The 23,279-nt window shown below is 35.6% G+C and overlaps 1 protein-coding gene across 4 annotated transcripts in view; it reads left to right on the forward strand.

Annotated features, from left to right (window-relative positions):
• LOC112043186 (inactive dipeptidyl peptidase 10) overlaps window positions 1-23,279 on the forward strand; it is a 353,564-nt gene that overhangs the window by 210,339 nt on the left and 119,946 nt on the right. The window contains exon 1 of one of the 4 annotated variants that reach the window (XM_052885654.1): window positions 10,756-11,290. The exons of the other annotated variants lie outside the window; for them this stretch is intronic. Coding sequence (XP_052741614.1) covers window positions 11,033-11,290 — 258 coding nt within the window. The 5' untranslated portion in view covers window positions 10,756-11,032. Of the gene's footprint in view, window positions 1-10,755; window positions 11,291-23,279 lie in introns of those variants that run through there. 4 annotated transcript variants of the gene reach the window in all.

The raw sequence follows: 23,279 nt of genomic DNA on the forward strand, positions 1-23,279 counted from the left end.
TTAAATGCAAGAATCGCTCGTAGAAATGTATAACATGATATAATTGTGTAGAAATCGTAGCTCGTAGCAGTTCGTAGCAAGAGCTACACTGGTGCTACGAAGATATTCACAGTCATAATTTTATGTAAATGCATAGCAAATAGAGATCGTCAGATGTATTTAGAGCAGAACACTTGAAGTAACTTGAGAAACATACCGTCGGGATTGAAGGAACATCCTACTTATATTATAAACGCGAAAGTTTGTATGGATGTTTGGATGTTTGTTACCCTTTACCACCGCAACTACTGCACCGATTTGGCTTAAATTTAGAATGGAAGTAGATTATACTCTGGATTAACACATAGACTACTTTTTATCCCGGAAAAATCAACGTGCTCGAGGGATTTGTGAAAAACTAAAGTCCACGCGGACGAATGACTGAATGGCGGAGTGACTTAATTATAATAAATAAAAAGGTGACTTATACCTGATTACTCACAATACAACCTATCATCATATGAGGTAACTTACTCGTATCCTCTCGACCATTAAGGATAATTACCGATAAACCTTTGACAAATTGGTTTAGATTAATCATTCGCCCGAGAAAGTGGAAGTTATTTGAAATGATTACGATAGTATGGTGCCTAAATAAGAAATGATTATTTCTGATTTGCCGTGATAGCCCTGCTACGCCCTGCTACACCTTGCGACTCGAACAGCACTTAAAGTCATCGGTCATGCCCCGGTTTCCCTCCGGTTATGTCTTTACATCGTACCGTAGGACTATGAGAAGGAAGATAGAGAACGTATCGAATGGAAAATCAACGCTAGGTGGGTTTTTACTTAAAGATTTCCAGTGTTACTACAGTATACTTATTTTATATGTCATCTTCTGTAAGAAACGTAGCCTTTACTTCACATACAATTGTATATTCATAGATCATTGGGATGTATGCTGTAAATTTTGATAGGTTTCAGTAATAAAAGAAAACACCTTTTTATCTACTAGCTATTATAAAGTTTTAGTTTTTAGACGAAATCATGCGAGCAAATGTATATGTTATGCTCTAATGAATTAAGGTTAACATTCTCGTTGTCAACTACGTAATTTAATGAAATTTCAACATAACTTGAAATAAAGTGTCTAATTTACCTAAATTATCATATCTTTTAAATATATAACTAAGTTGCCTTACCAAAGACATTAACAGCCGTGAAAGCTAATTTGCTTTTTCTACGTTTTGCCTTCATTTTACTAGTCGCATTCAAAAGTTCTATCAATTCCGTTGAGAAAAAATTTTAAAAGGAGTAAGTTAAGCTTCGTAGTAACTGAAATATAAGTTACAAACCAAAATGATACTGTAATTGCATATTAAATAGTCCAAAGTAAAGTTTTGCTTGGTATTTCTAGAATATTCGCTTGAGAATGTAATAGATCGTCGAAGATCGCTTTAACAGTAACTACTCTGAATTTATCTCGAAGGCACAAGTATGTTCCATGAGGTAAGTACTTTACTTAAATAATTATATTTAAGAATCTATTAGCTCCACAGTTAAAAGATCGGATTCTGATCTAAGAAGTTTTGAGTTCAGTTTCCGACAAGTGGATTACAGTACCTAATACCCATTTGATTCTCGGCTGGGCTGATTTAGGTTTTCTTAATTGGTGCAGGTCTGGCTGACGGGCTTCGGCCGTGGTTAGTTACCACCCTACGGATAAAGACTTTCTGCCAAGCGATTTAGCGTTCCGTTGCGATGTCGTGTAGAAACCGCAAGGAGTGTGGATTTCATCCTCCTTTTAAAAAGTTAGCCCGCTTCCATCTTAATATATTTATTGCATCATAACATATATTAATTTACTCTTTGATTATGACTTACCATCACGTGAGATTGCAGTCAAGGTCTAACATTTAGAGGATTTAAAAATAATATTTGTGCTTTTTATAGTTGTGGCGCCACCTCGTGTGAACGTCGTTTACTAGATTGTACAGCCTACGCTTCGTTGAGCCTGACAGCTACTAGCGCCATCATTGAGAAGATGGTGCGAGTAGCATCCTAGCGTTGGCGCGACGTGAGCGACAAATTCAGAAAACTAGACATGGCATTGCCAGCGCCATCTATTGTTGATTAGGGAAACCACGTCAAAACTATATAGTTCTTTCAGATTTTCAAACCGCAAACAAGTTACTCGTTACTATAGTTAAATTCAGGAAACTAGGCATGGCTTCATCAGCGCCATCTATTGTTGATTATGGAAACCACGTCAAAACTATATAGCTCTTACAGATTTTCAGAACCACGAACAGTATCTAGTGCTTTGTCTTTCTTTCAGAGGGCGCTGAAGATTGTTTTCAGGTAGTGCCTTCTATTATAAATTATTACTTCAATTTTTTTTAAGTAATAGGTTCATGAAACATTTTGTCAAGAATCAATTAATTATAGTGTACAACACTCAAAACTCTCATTTGATTTCCACATTAATATAATTGAGCAAACATGGCTGACTTTTGAAAATTTTAGTTATGCAACTCGTTGGAACTGCAAAGTTAAATAGTCGCCGTCACTTGCAGTTGAAAAGTAAACTAATTTGTCATTGTAATTTAGAGTTGCAAATTTTTCAGACGTCGAAATCTTATCTCGTTCCTACTGTTATTTTTCTTTCATAATCTGACCTTTTAGTTTAAGCAATATAATTTGTAAAATGTACATTTTCTGATTTGATTAAGTTATACTAGCGGACGCCCGCGACTTCGTCCACCTCCTTTTGACCTCCTTAATCCGGCCCTATCACAAAATCCGTTCTCAGCGGACACCTAATCATTATAAGCAACCTCCTTGCCAAATTTCATCTTTGTACGTCAAACGGTTTTAGAGATTTTGTGATGAAATGACCTTTCACATTTATATATTAAGATTTTGTTGGCAGTACTTGGCAGTACCTACTTATAGTAATGACTTTCTTGATGAGTACTGTTTACCAACAAACAAATTAAAAATGAGGGTATAAATCACTAGTCATTTTACACCTAATAATAATTATAAAAACTGTTCTTAAATAAATTTAAATAAATTTGATTAATAAGCTTAGAATAATTAGATATGGTTAATATATTTTATATAGGTAACATTTTATAAACAAACCATACACATTTTAAAATAAATATGTGTCATGAAAATTAAATGCATTATCTACCTTCATTTCTAAATTGTTTGTTAGTCAACAGTACTCATCAAAACGGCTGTAGTATAAACGATAAAATGTTCATGATATTTCATTTTTAATTAATCCAAATGTACCATTCTATATGTAGTATTTACTTTATTATTGGATCTTTTATTTTTCTATTAATTGTGTTTGTATGTGTTTCACTTGCGTGTGAAAGATTTTTCCGCCCCAGTAATTTTGTTCTATCTAGATAGAAGATATAGGTACCTTAAATTATAACATTATTTCTCCTAACATTTCATAATGCTCGGTAATTCTTTCTTATTACGTATTGCAGTCGTGATTACTAATAGCTAGCACTAATAATACTTACCCGTTTGTTAATGAGCAATGTCGCGCAATTTAACTAAGCTGTTCATGACTTGTACAGCCTTATGTACTTTGGTAACGAGGGTGGCGCAGATTCAGTGTAACCTTACTAGTGATTACAAATTTCTCCAAGTTTTCACTTTCAATGTGACAGTAATGTTTTCTTATTATAAGATCATCATCATCATCATCATCAGCCGATGGACGTCCACCGAAGGACATAGGCCTTTTGTAGGGACTTCCAAACATGACGAACCTGAGCCGCCTGCATCCAGCGAATCCCTGCGATGCGATGTCGTGAGCCCACCTGGTGGAGGGTCAAATAACACTGCTCTTTTTAGTGCGGGGTCGCCATTCCAGCGCCTTGAGACTGCAACGTCCATCGGTTCTTCGAACTATGTAAGTTCAAAGTATGTAAGTAGGTATATAGTACTGACAAGTAATATACTCGTGTTACAATACGAATACTTGTCGTAATTGTGTACTATGCAATTACGAAATTGCCAAAATTAGGTTCAAAGCAGGTACGTAAAAGTGTTCAATCGAAAATTCACTGCGAGTGAATGATTACATCGGAGTTACGTCACTCGTTAACGAACGATTACGACTGTCACGTGGGATACGAACCATACATTTCAGTACGGACAGCAAATAAAAACTAAATGTACCAAAATTATCTAACAAAAAAAATTCCTCATGAAAAATCATTAACATCATTAATATTTATAAACTAGGTTATGAATTAATATTTATAAACTTTTTTTTTTATTCTTTACAAGTTAGCCCTTGACTACAATCTCACCTGATGGTAAGTGATGATGCAGTCTAAGATGAAAGCGGGCTAACTTGTTAGGATGAGGATGAAAATCCACACCCCTTTTCGGTTTCTACATGACATCGTGCCGGAACGCTAAATCGCTTGGCGGTACGTCTTTATCGGTAGGGTGGTAACTAGCCACGGCTGCCCAGACCTGGACCAATTAAGAAAATCTCAATCGGCCCAGCCGGGGATCGAGCCCAAGACCTCCGTTTTGTAAATCCACCGCGCATACCACTGCGCCACGGAGGCCGTCAAACTGTTTTCTCCAAAGATTTTATTTAGTTCCCTACTTTTACTCAACGTTCATCATTGCTTATCATTGAGCAATGCTTGAAATATAGGAAAGTACACTTAACTAATAAACCAAAAAATCAATGAAGTTACTGAGTTTGTCATATAGACATCAAGAATACTAAAAAAAATAACGACATGATCGTAGACGGAGAATAAAATAAACAAATAGATTTAAATAGACCTTCAAAGATGAATCCATCAAATTCATAAACGTAAACAATTTAAAAACAGAAATCAGAATAGTAGTTTTAAACTGATATTAGCGCGTTCAAATAAACAAAATCTTCAGCTTTGTTGTAGATTAGATGTAATTTTGAAATTTATAAGACTCAGTATCAACAAACGCCAACGCTTTTACTTTTATGCTAGGCCTCCACAGGTCCGCATCGTACGTATCGGATGCATCACGACAAATGGCTGGTGGGAGACTTCGGTCGTGGCTAGTTACCCTACCGACAAAGACGTGCCGCCAAGCGATTTAGCGTTCCGGTATGATGTCGAGTAGAAACCGAAAGGGGTGTGGATTTTCATCCTCCTCCTAACAAATTTGCCCGCCTCTATCCTAGATTGCATCAACACTTACCATCATGTGAGATTGTAGTCAAGCTAACTTGTAATGAATAAGAAATAAAAAATGGGTCATAGTTTTCTTTGTTTAGAAAGTCGAGTCCACTGATCTGCGTCGTGAGGATCTCACGAATCTTCCGTAAAATTAAAAATCCTTTTAATTTGATGCACCCGATACCAACGATGCTGATCTGTGAACGTCTGCCTTTATATGCTATAAAGATTCTTATAATTTTTTATGTAAATAGTAAGCAAATAATGTTAGAATATCTATACTAATATTATAAATCTGAAGAGTTTGTTTGTTTGTATGATTGAACGCGCTAATCTCAGGAAACTACTGGTCCGAAAATTTTTATATTGGATAGTACATTTATCGATAAAGGCTATAGGCTATATATTATCCCCGTATTCTTACGGGAACGCAAACCACGCGCGTGAAACCGCGCGACATCAGCTAGTGCAGGTATATAGGAAATATCAAAGTCGAATAGAAAAATCATTGTACACACAGATCACGCAGCCAGCCGATTCTCACCGGATTCAATTTAAACGTGAGAACTGTCAATACGTTAACTGACCAGCGTGCCGCGTCACATAGCCTGTGAATATGTAATATGGGTAGCGATAGCACAAAAAATTAAATGGTTTTAGATCGTAGCTAACATTCCCTTTCTAACTTCAACTGTAAGGATCTGTGTTGTCCTTACCCTGCGAAGTGGTAACATGCGACCAACGAGAACATCCCGTGAAGAGAAATAAGCAAATTTCAATCGGCAATGCAGCCAGAAATATCGCTATAGTCTGGCAAGGTCGTTGATAACATTCCCACGAAGCCTCCCACCAGCCAGAACTGAACCAATTAAGAAAACCTCAGTCAGCCCAGCTGGGGATCAAACCCGGGACTTCCGTCTTGTAAATCCACCAAGCATACAACTCCGTCAAAACACACTTATTACCATGAAAAATTGTCATCAAAAAATTCCAAAGTATCCACAATTGTGATCTTTCACTGATAAATTCCGATGATGTAGCTAGTGTTATTTTATCACAGAGACGAAAGTAATATCTGATTGGTCTTTTCTGCATGTTTCAGCATTCCTTGAGTTGAAAAGCATCCAGAAATTCTGCTCTAGCTAAATCTCGAGTTATTTCAATTTCATTAGTTGCAAGCTGTAATTTTGTGAGAGCTGAATTTCCAGTAACACAACTAACGATTCTTAATAAAGTGGGAAATAAAAATCAAGACGTAAATATGATCATATAACAAACACAAACACAAAAGTCTTTCCTTGAATGTTTTGTTGGATACCTATTTGTTTCACCTACGTGTGTGTGGGTATTTGGGTAGAACATAACGACAAATACTTAATGCTTTATAATAAACAACAGACATTTTGTTATTGTAACTGTATTACAACTTAAGTATGATCAATCAAATCCACTAAACTCAACGATGAGAGGTCTTGAAACGTTTTCAGATTAATTCATTAATGTTACCACCCTGATTACACCCCTATTATTGTGTATTAAAGGCTTATTATAGTAGTTTAATAAATTGGCTCCATACAAAATAATAGTTTCCAATTTTCCTGTCCTATCGGCAATATAAAAATCCCTTTCCATTGGTAGTCAATTCATGCCATAATATCATTTATCGCTATTCAAATATATTGAAAAGACCCGATCTCATATTCCCAGACCTTTCAATAGGTCTGCTTATAGATTAAACTATTGCCGTAGTATATGCTTAAGTAATTTATTAGGAAATCTTTAATTTTTCCGTAGGTATATGTAATTTTAATCCTTGGTAGTCATAATGTTTTAGTTGTAAATTAGAAGAACTAGAATAATTTATTATTATTAGAATAATAGATTATTCTGACACTGAGGAACTTCAGTTTTCCAGAACCACTACAAATAGACGAACTGAACGTTTCAAAACTGCTTGAAACCAAGACTATTTTTTATATTTTATTTAAATTAGAATAATAAGTTGGTACATTCAATTTAGAAGCCTAATATCAGCTCCTCCTCCTCCTTGCGTCGTATTCCTCATTACTGAGAGTCGTAACCCCTAACACAAGCATGCTTCTTGGCGATATCGCGCCATGTGGCTCGGCTTTTCGCGATTAGCAGAGCCTCGTTTACCTTGGTTAGAGTGGCGCAGATTTGGTCTGACCAACTCATCGGGTTACGACCTCGAGATCTCTTTGCTATCTCCTTCTCTCTTATCAGTGTGGCCAAAGTATTCGATGATCCTCTGAATACAGGTGGTGGACAGTCTCTTTGAGATGTTGTTTTGATTTGTAAGTTGTTTTAGCACCGATACATTGGTTCTATATGCTGTCCACGAAATACAGAGCATTCTTCTCCAGCACCAATCACGCAGTAACTTTACAAGGTAGGGGCGACGGTTCCTAACAACCCCCAAAAAAAAAGGTAGCCTGATTCCTATCGGGCTACATAATTTAACGTACCTACTCAGTCAAAAACACATTCAAGAAATATAAAAAATAAACCATTTGTTGTTATTCTCGCATTTCTAGATATTTATTATTGTGAAGTAATTACATTTACAGTATCTTATTTCAGACGAATGCATTGTAAGTTGAGCTGTTGCAAATATTTTTCAAGCTTACAAAGAGATGAAAGAGACACCTAGAACACAAGATTGCACTTTCGTAAAATGAGGAACAAACTCCATATTATGTTCATACCTACCAATTCAATTGAAAGGTATGCAAGAAAAGCGTGTTTATATTTCCAGTAAATTTCATAAAGACGTCTTTCTTTCTTTCATGCATTACGTCATTACTTGATATAGGTGCACTGCACAATTAATAAATATCCTTGTAATAAACTGCCTGGTTAGGTTAGTAGTAAGCATATACTTATAACTTCGGATCATGATAACCTAGAGATATTTTGTTTATTCCAGGTTTTGGAGTGGGAGTTTACTCATTAAGAATCGATTTTTCATATATGTGTACTATTGATGCTACGAGTATAATAATTGTCCTAAAAAGTATCTTTTCAGCTTTTATCCACGTACGTAGTTTATTTTCGTTCGTAGATTTTTTTAAGAAAAAATGTCTCAAACTTTCGTTAGGAAGTTGGTGGTGTTACATCGCCGAGCCTTGAAAAGCAGCTTAAGCCGTCGTTCTCCCAATATCATCTGACAGTGATCAGTACAAAATCAAACATTATCATTCTAAGTTCGCCAACGACCATTGATATTGATGATAAATAAAACAGTAGGTTACTAAGTAATTTTTCGTGTGAAATTGTTAGTTTCATCGTATTTAAATAAACAACTGTAATTATGTAACCAAAACTTAGGATCTATTTAGACTATTGGACAAAGGAACAGACCCCTAGTCACTGTAACCCGTAAATTACACCACTTTCATATGGAAAACTTTATTGTAGTTTAACAATATAAGTTATTTGAACGCTGACCCGCAATAACCGTCGCAGGGACCAACTCTATTGTTCCGATAAGCATATTCTGACTTTTGCTGACTGAGCTCATTTCCAATGCTGCTATTACTCAAACTAGAAGTTTTACCCCTTTATTATTCATGGGGATATAAGAAAATTCCATTATTAAACTTGCACACATTTAGGACTATAATAGTTCTCAATTGTAGATCACACAGAACAGACATCGCTAAAAGCTGACTTTTTGTTGAGCACAAGTCTCCGAGAGTCAGTATGAAAGGGTTTAGACCTTTAAAAAGACTGCCGATGCAGATTGGCAGACTTCACACGCGTAGAGAAATTAGCAAATTCTCAGGTATGCATGTTTCCTCACGATATTTTCTTCACCATTTGAGAAACGTGATATTTAATTTCTGAAAAATGCACGTAACTGAAATTTTGGAGGTGTATGCCTCGAAACGGATTCGAACCTACCCCCTCCGAACTGAAGAGAGAGGTCAAGGTCATATCCACTGAGTTATTATATAATTAACATAACTACCTTAAATTAATGTTTAATCAAGACATAACTTAATTATGAAGAATAAAAACCTGTATAAATAAACATAAAACATAAATTATATTGCAACATATTGAAAATGTTTATATCACGAAAACAGTGTGTAATCAAACCAACTTGGTACATGACAATAGCCCGTAAAATCCTAACCGTAATTGCCAACCAATCTACGGCATTCCTTACACAGAAATGTAGCAAGCGTAGTAAGTATACAGAAAAGAGCGCTGTAATTCCAACTAATAATCCCAACGAAACCTCAACGCTGAAAACAATTCTTGCGTTCCTTTTCGTAGATAGTAATATAATTCAGGATTTTCAACCACTATAGGGCGTCTCCCGGGGGTGTTGATGCCGTCGTCCCGTCAGTCTGTCGCCGACCGCCAACCGAGACGGACGTGTCTTTATTACGGACATCGTTCACGTGATATCGCATACAACCATATGGAAACGTATAAAACCCATGAAACTTGACTCTAACATAAACACTTGAACATGCTAAAATTATGTGATTGGTTCATATAAAGTGTACGATTTAGAAAGTGCAAACACTACCTGAAAATAGAAGGACAGTCCTCGATCTATTGTTGTTTTGAATTTGAGATCATTAATATTCAAGCACTTCGTATTTGTTTCTGTTTACTTACAATAGAGAGATCGCCTGTCAAATCCAGATCTAAGTTCAAATAGAAATAAAACATAGTACATTGATAATACATAATTATCTTCATCAAACGGAAGACACTTAAAGGTTAAAAATTTCACTCTTTACGTGCTATATATATATATAAATTTCTGTAATTATAATTCTGCTTCCGTTTCACTAAATTTGTTTATATTATCCAGATAGAGTGTGATGAATCGATTTATCTGCAAAATTTTACCGTCAATTTTGTGAGATATTGGTAAGAATTTGTAGTTGTTGTAAAACTAAAATGAGAAATTATTTACCAAACAGATTATTAACTGTTTGAAAATGCTGGTTCACTTCATTATAAACGGAAAACTGAAAATTTCTAAAAATAATTATTTTAAACAGTCTATAGAAGTACCTATCAAATTTTTCAGTTCTGATTCAGGGCTATAATTATCCGTATGATGATGGTAATCATATGATTTGTTTACATTCATTGTACTAGTCAATCAAATTATCCAAGTCTGTAATTTAGAATTGGAATTCACGGAACTTGTAGTCATTGTTTACAACCTTAATTTAATTACTACCCTTTCAACGTACTTAATGAAGCGGGTATTTATAAATATTCTTTATTTTCTTCAATTTGAATTTTGGGTCTTTATTTTTCTTCAATTTGAATGAAATACCAGTTAATTAATATTTTAGCACGTTAAATCATATAACTTAACATTCAATTTCTCATCGCATTTGATACTTTTCTCTCGTGTGATAAATTAATTTAATTTAATTATAATAATAAGTAAACAAAATGAAAACTAAAACCAACTATTTTTTACATTAAAAATATCTAATAATATCAGTTCTAGTGAAATTGCCAGATTTAGGAGAAATAAGTATTCGTTGCAAAATCCTTATAAATTTACTATTTAAAACCACGTTATTCAGTTGGATTGTAATATGACAAAATAACAATAGATGGATGATTGTAAAAATTAGACAATTAATCATGACACACTTAGATACATGAAAAAATTATAGATTTTTTTATTAGTTTTAGAGAACTATAACAATTTAGTAATGATAATAATCCAGTTAAAACAAATGTGTTTTTCAAACTGCAAAATACACAAAGACCACAAGACACGTACAATAAGATGCCTTGAATAGGCAATCTTACTGGGATAACATTCGAACATGGCGTCATCGAACGGCAAAGAAAGCGCCAAAATGACGACTTCCATAGACAGTTTGAAGCTGTCGAGCAAAAATACGTCGAAACATGCTTCGTCGGAATCCGTTTTGTCGAAGAAGGATAAAGAATGTTTGCAAATGCAGGAGTGCAAGAAGAAACTGCTAGCCATGGAGCCACAAATTATTATAAGGGATGAAAACGTGGTACTGCGTTCACCACCGCAGAAGAAAATCGTTATGCCGCCGCAAATAAATCCTGAGGTAACTATACAAATAGAAAGTACATTTGAAAATAGTATCTAATACTGGAATACGCTCTATTATAAATGTAACTTATATACACAACACAAAATATGTAGGTATACAGCGCTTGATGAATCAGAAACTTGGTTACCTGTGTTTTTGACTTTTCGAGCTTTTATTCTTACTACGGAAGATAAAATTGAGTACGGTTAGGATGGTTTTAAAATGAAATTTTCAATGACTTGAAAAGCTTTACATTTTAGATGTGTACATAAACACATACATTTACATTATAGATGTACGTACATACTCATATGTTATGCAATTGCATTCTCGTAGAATACGGTTTATAATGGTAATTTGATTAATTTATTGGACGCGTCGCATACAGGCATACAGCACTGGGATACCTACTCGTAAGTGATTGTGGTTGAGATAGGGACAGAGAATCTCTTAAATTAAATGAGTTAAATTAAGGCTTTAGGTTTTACATGACAGTAATTTGTAAGGCCTATTATAAATTGTGATACATTCATTGGACTATTTATACTGGTTTTATTTAAACGTCTATTTAAATAACCAGTAATAATAACAGGTGATATTAGCAGAGAATCTATAAAATTAAATGAGTTGAATTAAGGCATTAAAATTCAGATTGAATAAACATGATTCAGTCCATGAAAATATTAATTTACTTAAAACCTACGATATTCCAATAAAGTCAGATCCTATAAGTGACTGGCCTGAAAAATACGCATTTTTATTGTCAACTAGCGGACCTGGTCAAAGTAATAAATTATAAGTAAAATTTTAAAAAAAAAGCTTTTTTCACTACTCTTGCTCAAAAACACTGTCATATTACCACTCCACAGCGGGGCTAAACAAGCATATTAGCCTCTAGGGCTAAAGTAATTTTGTTTTTTTAATTCTTGTCTGTTACGAGTACTAGCCAAGTACTAGCCTACTATAAAACGGAGGAGGTTCTATTCGAAAATAGAATCATTATAGGTAAGACCCTGATTGTTTTAAAAATAAATAAAAAACTTTAAATTGGAATGAAATGCAGCGTTCTTGTCTGTGGAATGCGTTTATTTTTTTATTTAATTTTTATTGAGTTGCGAATAGAGCGAAATTTAAAGACATGGGACATCCTTTTTCTTATGTGAAAAAAATAAAATTAAAAAGCGAGAATTTAAAAAACAATTGGCGTGAATAATACACACTTGATTTTTTTCCGAAATTCATTGTAAATTTGTGACCGTAACTTACATATTTTTCAACAATAATTGTTATTGTTGTCTTCGTCTAGTGAGAATGGTGATCCTAATTTGGAGATGGATGAAATTTTCAATCTGTTACCATCAAAGTCGAGACGCATTTACTTAAATACTTACCTACGATACCTACGAAAAATTTAATAAGTGAAGAAAACAACAACGAATGGATTCACTTACGAAAGGAGTTTTTTTAAACTATTATCTCCCACGTTTACCTCATATATTCATTATTCATCTTCAAAGTAGTCGGAAATTATGTTACCGGGTAAAAGCATCTCCCTTAATATCCAAAATTGTAGACTTTGTACATTTAGTTTTCAATTAAAATAAATCATTGAATATTATACTAAACTATTTTATTTTCTCGCAATCGTAGTGAAAAGCAGAGTGTAACACGTGGGGCTAAACCCATTATAAACTCGGTTTCTATTTAGGCGGCCCTCGCCTTCGTCTCGGGCCCTAAAAATACCTCGTATATAATGGGTCTTTTTAGCCCCATAAACGCTCTAAAAAGAAGAAAATATTTTTTTCTTGCAACATTTTAACTATCAACTTATAACCTCATTATGTACAACTTAAATGATAATAAAAGTTTGTCGCGAGGAGAATTATTATCTAACAGCATTAAATTTAAATTGGAAATATAATAAAGTTACCATATCAATTTACATAATTAAATTGGTACTAGTTTATTTTCAAATTGCGCGACAAGCTTTTATTATAAGATTTAACGTGTATACAAAATTTCAGCTCAATTGGTTGAAGATATCTACTTCAAAATTGAGCTCAAAGAATCCACCATAACATCCTACATACATTGCAAGTTAAATAAAAGCTTTTAAAAAGTTAGATTTCATTTTTTGTTTGTTTAAAAATGTTATAAATAGAGTTTGTCAGTGGGAATTAGAACTGCATAGTTAAATCTGCGAGGGGTCTGCTAGTCTATGTATAAAGTTATACACCCTCATAGAGTCATAGGACACTTCGGAGTGGTTGTAATTTAATCAATTTAATAGACGCGTCGCACAGTATGTTGGGACATAGTAACAGTGGTTGAGATAGGGGCAGACGGGCGTGAAATCGATTTTGCCAACTGAAATACATCCCTATACGGCTGTTCTTGACAAACAAAGATTTAATGGCGACATCTCTTTTTAATAAATGTAGGTATACTAACAATATTTTGAGAAACTGACTGTTCCCTGCAATTTCACCCGCATAGACCTCATTCCCTTTGAATGTTGGGATAAAAGTATCCGCGATTTACACTCTCTTATGGCCGTTTTCAATAACCTATATGACGGCCTCCGTGGCGCAGTGGTATGCGCAGTGGACTTACAAAACGGAGGTCCTGGGTTCGATCCCCGGTTGGACCAATTGAGGTTTTTCTTAATTGGTCCAGGTCTGGCTGGTGGGAGGCTTTGGCCGTGGCTAGTTACCACCCTACCGACAAAGACGTACCGCCAAGCGATTTAGCGTTCCGGTACGACGTCGTGTAGAAACCGAAAGGGGTGTGGATTTTATCCTCCTACTAACAAGTTAGCCCGATTCTATCTTAGATTGCATCATTACTTACCATCAGGTGAGATTGCAGTCAAGGCTAACTTGTAAAGAATAAAAATTAAAAAAAAACCTATCTATTCGCCATTTCGCTTACTAAAATTAAGAAATTCTATCTTTCTGTTCTTATCTGCTTTTCAATAACCTACTGACAGATAGTTTGACTATGTAAAGATAGTTTGACTGTTACTGATAATAGAGGATATCTATCTATCCGTAATCTTGGGTATGTTATTGAAAAAGGCCGTAAAACTATAACCTTCCTCTCAATATATTATCTAATGTCAAATGCCGTCTATATCCGTTCAGCAATTCTAGAGTTATACGTATTGCAAGTACCTAAGTCGATTTTTTCATGACACACATACTTAGTGTAATTTGCGTGTATATTGCCTGAATCACAACAATGTCTTAATCACTTAGTTTATGTAAATGAGATTCACTTAATCAGATTTACTTTGTAATGACATGGAACATTATCATATTTTTATTTGCAGCTGCATTTAATGACGTACTCTTTTAATAAAATAATTATGTAGGTAGGTACATAATTATTTTTTACTCGGTGAGATTTATGTTTAATCTCATAACTGCTTTAACTATCTTATATATATAGATAGTCTTTAAATATATAGATGCATTTACAGCAAAGCGAAAGTTATTATCTCACTCATCACGGAATATCGAAAACGGCTACTCATTCAAAGTTGAAATTTGGCAGAGGTACATTATAGTGAACGACCACTAAGCATGGATTTTTTGGCAGGGCCGGATTAAAGAGATCTAAGGGCGAGCGAACTCGCCGTCGTCCGCTAGTATTAGATAAATACTTCATGGTTGTTCATAAAATATTCAGCCTGCAGTCAGGCTCTTCAATTTAGTATTAATATAAACATAGAGTTACTCAGACTGTTACAGTCTACAAAGTCTTCTAAAAGTTTCCACAAAGTCACAGTCCCATTAATATTAAAACTACAAGCTTCACTGACAAAGATCGTATCCTTTCAAAGACCGGTAAGCTTGGCTTCTATTAGCTAAGCTTATAAGCCAATAGTTTCGAATTAAACGGCTGGTTAACATAAAAGGGTCTTTGAAACTATATACTCTTATATATACATAATACATCCGTAGTATATATATATATATATATATATATTTTAATTTATCATCATTATTATCATATTTCAGGAATTACGACCATCAATCTTTTGAAAACATATATAACACTTCAGGTCGATTTGCAATTTTGAAAAATCGCCGACACTCAATTTAACTACTGTAACTGTTTTTTAACCACGTTTACGAGAATACTAACGACAGAAATATCGAACTAAATTAAATAACGGTCTCGAGGCTTAATATAAATAAAACATAATGATACCCACTTGACATAGTTCATTCATTGTCATTTTCTCTTTGTTACAGCCACTAGAGACTATATTGAGAACTTGATACATTTATATATTTAGAAAAAAGAACATTTCAAAAATAAATAATGAAAGCTTAAAACACTTTATTAGATTATCTATTTCAGTTATTATGTATTTTGGACAAACCAATCCTTACCAACTAAGCCCACCACAACCCGCCCTTAAGCAGAAAAGCACTGCCTCACAGGTTAGTTCTATGGGCACCTCGGGGATAACGGAGAAGCCGTAACCTCAGAGCAGGTTCTAAGCTTTACGTGTCAAGGATGGCAGATACACAGAGTAACACTATCGATCATCACCGAATTGATCATTTAACTTACTAATACAGTTCTACACTCTAACTACCATATTGATCAAGTACAGCGCTGATCAGATGTAAACCAGGATTATCTAGCGTATGGCAGGCAATAAGGCAGTCACGAGTGAAATTACGGGCTGGCAACTGCTAGTAGCAGGATTAAAGAGCTCTTTTACAGCTAGCCAATACTCTCTTTCTCCACTCGTGTCGTCTTTCAGGCGAAGTTTTCAGGAATTCTCAAAAAAGCTACATCTTACTATATTGAATAAGCCTAAGTACTTAATTGTTTTCCGATTACCACTGTTTATCGTTTTTTTTAAAGCATTGAATATGTCATTAGATCTAGTATATAAAAGAAAGTATGACATAACAATTCTATTAGGATTAGGCATGCCTATTGTGTCCACAACGGTGGATCCCGCTTGCTCTACAATGGGACCTCTGTAGCGTCACCTGGGAATTAGTAAGCACAAAAGCTTCATTAAAGAGGTAAAGCAAGGGTGTCCCCTGTGAGACATCGAACCTTAGTTTAACGTCGGAACCGATGGGATTTATGGGGCTGACTTAATCAGCCCTGACGGACCCATGACCATGGTTGGAACCCATAATATGTAATTGTTTTCTATGAGAAAATGTGCCATATGAAGAGGTGGTATTGGGAACGCAGTTGGACGCAACGGAGTTGGGAAAATGGTCTTACACTCCCATACTTCGGAGAGCACGTTAAGCCGAGCCGTCCCGGTCATTATCATTATCATAAACATCTGATAGCGATCGTTGAAGAATCAAACATTAACGTATTGCAATCGTCGTTATCAACCCATATACGGCTCACTGCTGAGCTCGAGTCTCCTCTCTTAATCAGTATTGCAATAACGTAGTTTATCTAAACTCAATATCTCTCTCCCCTATAGGTGGTCTGGCCGTGTAGAGGACCGTTAAAAAGGCTGTCTCTTATAAGGAGGGAGGCCTGGTCCTAGGCCGTTAAAATAGGCTAATAATGATGAATGGAGCAGTGACTAATGTAGACAATGATGACATTTACATTGAAAATATATTGCGATGACAACAGCGAGGGCTCCATATGATAATCTATTATAATATTTTCCGCATTCATGCAACATTAGCGAAATGTGAATTTGATATCGCCACCCGATTGACGTCATCATCGCATGTAGAAGCACACCCTTCATCACCCCCTCCTTGTCTGTGCCAACGAGCCGATTTGTTTTCTTTCTTCGTTTTATGTAACATGCCAATCGTCTTAATTTAAGCGGCTGAAGCTTATGTTTGTCGCCGATAGCGTATTGTTACTTGCATTGTACCAGCCAATGGAGTGAAGCTCCCACATAAGTTAAAGCAAAACTTGACAATTTATTTAAGACTTTCCTGAAATTGTAACTGAATAGTTTGCCTTGGGTTCGATTCCTACAACTGGAAACAAATCGTGTGATAAAATGGGTATTTTGCCATATCTGCGTCCATTTATACATTATATAATTTTTTTCATAATTCATTTATTTTAAATACCTTTTTGGCTGGTGGGAGGCTTCGGCCGTGGCTAGTTACCACCCTACCGACAAAGACGTACCGCCAAGCGATTTAGCGTTCCGGTACGATGTCGTGTAGAAACCGAAAGGAGTGTGGATTTTCATCCTCCTGCTAACAAGTTAGCCCACTTCCATCTTAGACTACATCATCACATGTAATATTGTCTTCAGCATGTTTGGAAGATGGAAGTCCTTACAAGAGGCGTATGTCCCGCAGTAGAAATTCATCGGCTGATAATGATTACCACAATATTGGTGTTACACCTATATTGTTGTACAAATGATACCCATATTGTCGTACAAATGATACCCATATTGTTGTACAAATGATACCTATATTGACAACAATATGTGTGCAACAATATGTGTGTGTAACAAATTGTGTTGTACAAACAACACAAAAGGTTTTCAAGCCTCTTATGAATCAACAACACAATTAAAAGTTGTTGTGTAGGTACATCCTTTCTAACAATACGGCTCGGGTTACAAATTAGACGTCCTTTCCAAAAGTTGTACCTATTATTAAGAAACATTTTATACAATTTAATATTTTATACACTTATTGGCAAAGTTTCACCGTCCGTTTCATTATTATTCCTGTTGCGTGTAGCTCGGTCTACGTTTCATCTAATGGGTGTGATTTCTAAGATGAAATGCTTGCTTAAAAGGGTCCCCCAGTTATGAAGTAAACAAGTGTATAGTCTAACATATACGTTAAGTTAGATTTGCGGAATACTGTTTTTTTTTAATATTATCATTGGTATAACTAGCTGATCCAGCAAACGTTGTGTTGTGTTATAAATTTGCTTAGAGATCAAATTAGATGTTGGCCGATTCTCAGACCTGATATTTACATAAAATTTCATGAAAATTAGTCCAGATATTAAGATTATATTTGACATATTAGATTAGTCATCTAGTATGTCAAATGAAAGCTTATTTTACGCTGTACTAAGCTGTCTTTGATCTAATTTATGGTTTCCAAGATTTTGTGTAAAAAATATTTCTGACCGCAATTTAAATAGGCAAGCTATTTGCAATGTGTCACTGAGAATATTATATAACATTTATTTATTTTTTATCAATAATAAATAACAGATGTGGATATATATTTCTAATGCCGGATCTTAGACCTATACATAAGGGTGTGGATTTTCATCCTCTTTTTATGTTAGCCCGCTTTTATCTTAGATTGCATCATCACTTACCATCAGGAAAGATTGTAGTCAAGGGCTAACTAGTAAAGAATAAAAAAAACAAACATTTCTATTAACAGCTTAGCGGTTAACTGTGATATCACCTTGTTACGAAGTACCCAAAGATGGTAATATTCAGTGAGGGTACTAACTTCAAAGGTTAACAGATTATTCAAACCGTTTTGACAAACGCCGGCTTATGGAATTGGTTCGAAGAACTTCATCGCTTGCTCACTCGCTTAGAGTTTAGGCTTCGTATTTGCCTAAACAATTGGAATAGATCGATTAGGAGGAATCTCATACAAAATGATAAATAAAATAACCTTACAATCGATCTGATGTAGGTATATAATTCTATATACAGTTCTAAATAACATCGCGAGATGGTAGAATTAAAATGTTTTTTTCATCTCGTTTGCAAACATGAAAATTCCATGATTATTAAAGAATAAAATAATGATCTTATTAAGATTAATACTGTACTAAACGATATTTGATTTTGGTTTGTCACAACCCCTATCGTAATTAACCAGAGCGACAAAATACATAACAGTACAAGAGTACGCTAAATTATTTAGCAGCAAGTATTTGAAGCCTAGCCACGACTGAAGCCAACCAAAGAACTTTAAAAGTTAGCCCGCAGTGTCTGTGACGTCACGGTATTGTTATATAGCTCAAATATTACTTTAAGGCGTAGTTTAACTATGAAAAGCGCAGTATGTGCCACGAGACTCTTAAACAAGACTTAGTTAATTACAAATTGATATCCGAAACTCCTTAGTTTTAATACAATGCAGCTTGAACTTAAACAGTTCTGAGAGTCCAAACTTCGCCTTTGTGCACGGGGAAAACTATTATAAGCAGCGGTGTGCTCATATGAGCTCTAATAAAAGCCTTAAAATAGACAATACACATCACACTAATATTATAAAGCCGAAAGTATGTGTGTGTGTGTGTGTGTAAGTAAACATACACATGTTTGTTCCTCCTTTGCGCTACGGCTACTGAAGCGATTTGGCTGAATTTTCGAATGGAAATAGAGTTTTCGCTGGATCAACACATGGGTTACTTTTCATCCCGGAAAAAATCTATAGTCCCCGCGTATTTGTGAAAAACTGAAATCCACGCGGATGAAGTCGCAGGCGTCTGCTAGTTTTTCATTATATTAGAATTTAAATTAATTTTAAACAGAAAATTGGTTATTTTTAGTCAATAACGGGCCAGCGGCTAATCGGAAAATTTAGCACGGACATAGACAATTATAAGCATTACCTATAGTAGTAGAGGTAAAGTGGTATTGTAGGGGGTAATCTCTGCAGCCAATGAACCGATTTAGAACTAGAAAACCACGTTATATGTGAGTGTGAAACAACGAGCTTGAAGCCGCGGGGTATAGCCTAGTGTCGAATAGTTTCATAAACCTCCTACTGTGCTTAACTGTAATAATGTCCTATGTAATTAAACTTAATTGCTTTTCCTTTATTTTAAGGTGGGAGTCTCCGTACCGTTCAGTCTCCCCACTCTATGAGGTCCTGGGTTCGATCCCCAGCTGGGCTGATTCTGGTTTTCTTAATTGGTCCAGGTCTGGCTGGTGGAAGGCTTAAGCCGTGGCTAGTTACTACCCTACCGATGAAGAAGTACCGCCAAGCGATTCAACGTTCCGGTACGATGTCGTGTAGAAACCGAAAGGGGTGTGGATTTCGTTATCACTAACAAATAATCGCTTCCATCTTAGATTGCAGCATCACTTACCATCAGGTGAGATTGTAGTCAAGGGCTATCTTGTAAAGAATACTAAAAAAAAATCTAAAATAAATAATTATAGAAGTTCTCAAGCACTATAAAGTATAAATTCTTCTTTCTACTTAAGAATTCCGTAATCGATAATGACGGGGAAAACGTCGAAACTTTGAGATGTTATTTATTAACAAAGTTTGGTGTCCCTTTTATTGTTCTTTTCATTGAATTAAGTATTCTTTTATAGCGGTATAATAATGAAATTTGTTGTATACAAATTCTGCAACACAAAAAATACTAAAATCTTGAACTTTTGAAATGAAATTTTCCTAATATTAGGTCGGAGTATGCCTGACTAGTTTCGAACCCATACGGTTCTTGCATCGCAGAACAATCCAAACTGCGAAGCGGCTGCGCGACGCGCAGCTGCTCGCATCGCGCTCTGGGAGAGGGGTTGAGTGGTGGGGAGTGATGGTTCCGTTACACTCTCCGACGGTTCATTAATGTCATCTTCATTAGACTCGTCTTCTTGTAAGCAAACTGAACTAACGCTATCTTGTTCCAAATTTGTTGTATGTGACAATGAAATGAATGAATGAATGTAAAGAATAATAAAAACAAAAATGAAGCCACGTATAGTGCATAATATAATACATTTTTGTTGTAATATTATGTGGGTATGGGAAAATAAAGACATGATATTTTCAATTAGACGATAAAAAACATAGTATTGATATAAGATAGGTATGTTTGCTTTGATTCAAAAGCCTTATCAATTGATTCACTAGAATATTTCGAATTCATACTATGCAAAAGCGATGTAATAATTCCAAACATATTGTATAAACCAATTACTAATTAATCCTAGCTTATCCCAACATTCCCGAACAAGAATTATTGTGCCCAAGCAATATTGTATTTTAGGAATGCGTAGGATATCTCTATCATAGGACTGCGTGTAAACTTACATGAATAATTAATGGGGTCCCGGCAATATTGTATTTTTGAAAGATTTTTTTTAACTTTCCCTATGAGTATCAGCATCAGCCTATTTGAATCGACCACTACAAGGTCGAGCCTACTTATAAAAAAGGGAATTTGAAGCTTAAACCCGCCATTTACCCAATTTGGGTTGAGTAAGCGCGCGTACGTATTAGGCTCAGTCCAGAAAGGGCAAATTCGCCGCGATTCTCTCGCGCGTATTACGCGCGACCGTTGCGTCCACAAGGTGCATACTAACGCGCGAGCATTTGGGGAGGAATTCAGTACGAAACATGGAGTTGAACGTGCACTCGTTTTAGAGTTTGCGCGTTAACTGGATGCAACAAGGCGTCCCTAGTATCTCGACTCACGCGCAATACGCGCGAATCAAGCGCGCGTCGAGAATCTGGCGTTGTCAATACAATTGATGTCTAGTACTTCGACAACGCGCGTATGTATTCGCGCGATACGATTCGCGACGAATTCGTCCCTTCTGGACAAGGACTTTGGTATTTCCAAGCACGCGCTTTGATAACGCACGTTTTTAGACTAAAGAGGTTGTTCGTAGATGTACACTTACTAGCAAGCGTGCGCTTCTGGTCAAGCGCACGACAGACGCGCGCCTTCAGAATTCGATCAAACCTGCGTTGCGTTGGCGCTTGTAGATACATGCACCGCCGTGTTGTTGTACATTTGAGCGAGCGCTTCGACGTCCATTTCTGAAGTGTACCAGTAGTATGGATATTGGATAGTCCATGCAAGAGGCCTATGGCCAGCAGTGGACGTCCATCGGCTGATAATGAAGATACAAAATAGATACTGAGGTAAAAAAAAGATTTAATGACTTTTTGGTATTATTTCAAGCGAAGTACAACAATACGTTTGATTTCACTCCGCCCTTCTACTGTAAAGGTACTAGGTACTTAAATCTCAGACGAGCAATTCTGGAGTGTAATCGGTTCATTCAGAATTAGCATACAAAGGCGATTTCACTTGCACGTGGTTTGGTGCAGCTTGATTAGCAAATGAAGCTCTTGCAACACTTGGTTTGCAGTTTCTAGTCTATATTTACTAATATTATAAAGAGGTAAAGTTTGTAGGGATAATCTGTGGATCTACTGAAACTATTTTGAAAATTATTTTATAACTAGAAAGCCACGTTATTTGTGAGTGTTATAGGCCGTATTTTATTCACGTATTCTTACGTGAACGGGAACTATGCAGGTGAAATATAGACTAAGACAATATGATAACGTTGACTCTCTAACACTGCCGAAGCAGCATGGTGGGTTTAAGTTTCAAATCCAGGGTCAGGCCGCTTTGCAAATAGGAAATGAGTCCTGGCCTTTAGAAATGGGATGGGATTGTGATATTGTTAAAGTAATATTTTTTTATCACCGCCTTCTTTTGAAGCTTGAATTTTTGACGGAAAATAAGATCCAACTAAAAACTAAAAACTATTTTTTTTAATTTTGGAGCTATTTGATTAAGAAGCCTACTATTCACTCCTGCACATTATACTATAATTAAGAAATTAATTATGACGTGTCTCAAACGGTGAAGAGAAAACATCGTGAGGAAACCGGTATACCTGAGAATTTTCTTAATTCTCTACGTATGTGAAGTCTGCCAGTCCCCATTGGGCTAGCGTGGTGGACTATTGGCCTAACCCCCCTCTTTCCGGGGTGAGACTCGTGCTCAGCAGTGTGCCGAATATGGGTTGATAATGATGATGATGGTACGCTATAAGTATTATTATATTTATTATTATTATTTACTATACATTATTTCAGGATACATAAATATAATACAGCCCTGAAAACGTTCACAGATGAAATCGTTTTTTGTAACCTCTCAACAAACAAGCCTAACTTAATTATCATTTAATGTTCACCAGACACTAAACTGGCCGTTGTAATTGAGTCTTTAACGTTAACGGAAGAAAACGTGAGGTGCAAACAGAAATTGTTCTCCTGCT

This window comes from Bicyclus anynana, chromosome 2 (assembly GCF_947172395.1).
Source record: "Bicyclus anynana chromosome 2, ilBicAnyn1.1, whole genome shotgun sequence".
Classification (NCBI taxonomy): Eukaryota; Metazoa; Arthropoda; class Insecta; order Lepidoptera; family Nymphalidae; genus Bicyclus; species Bicyclus anynana.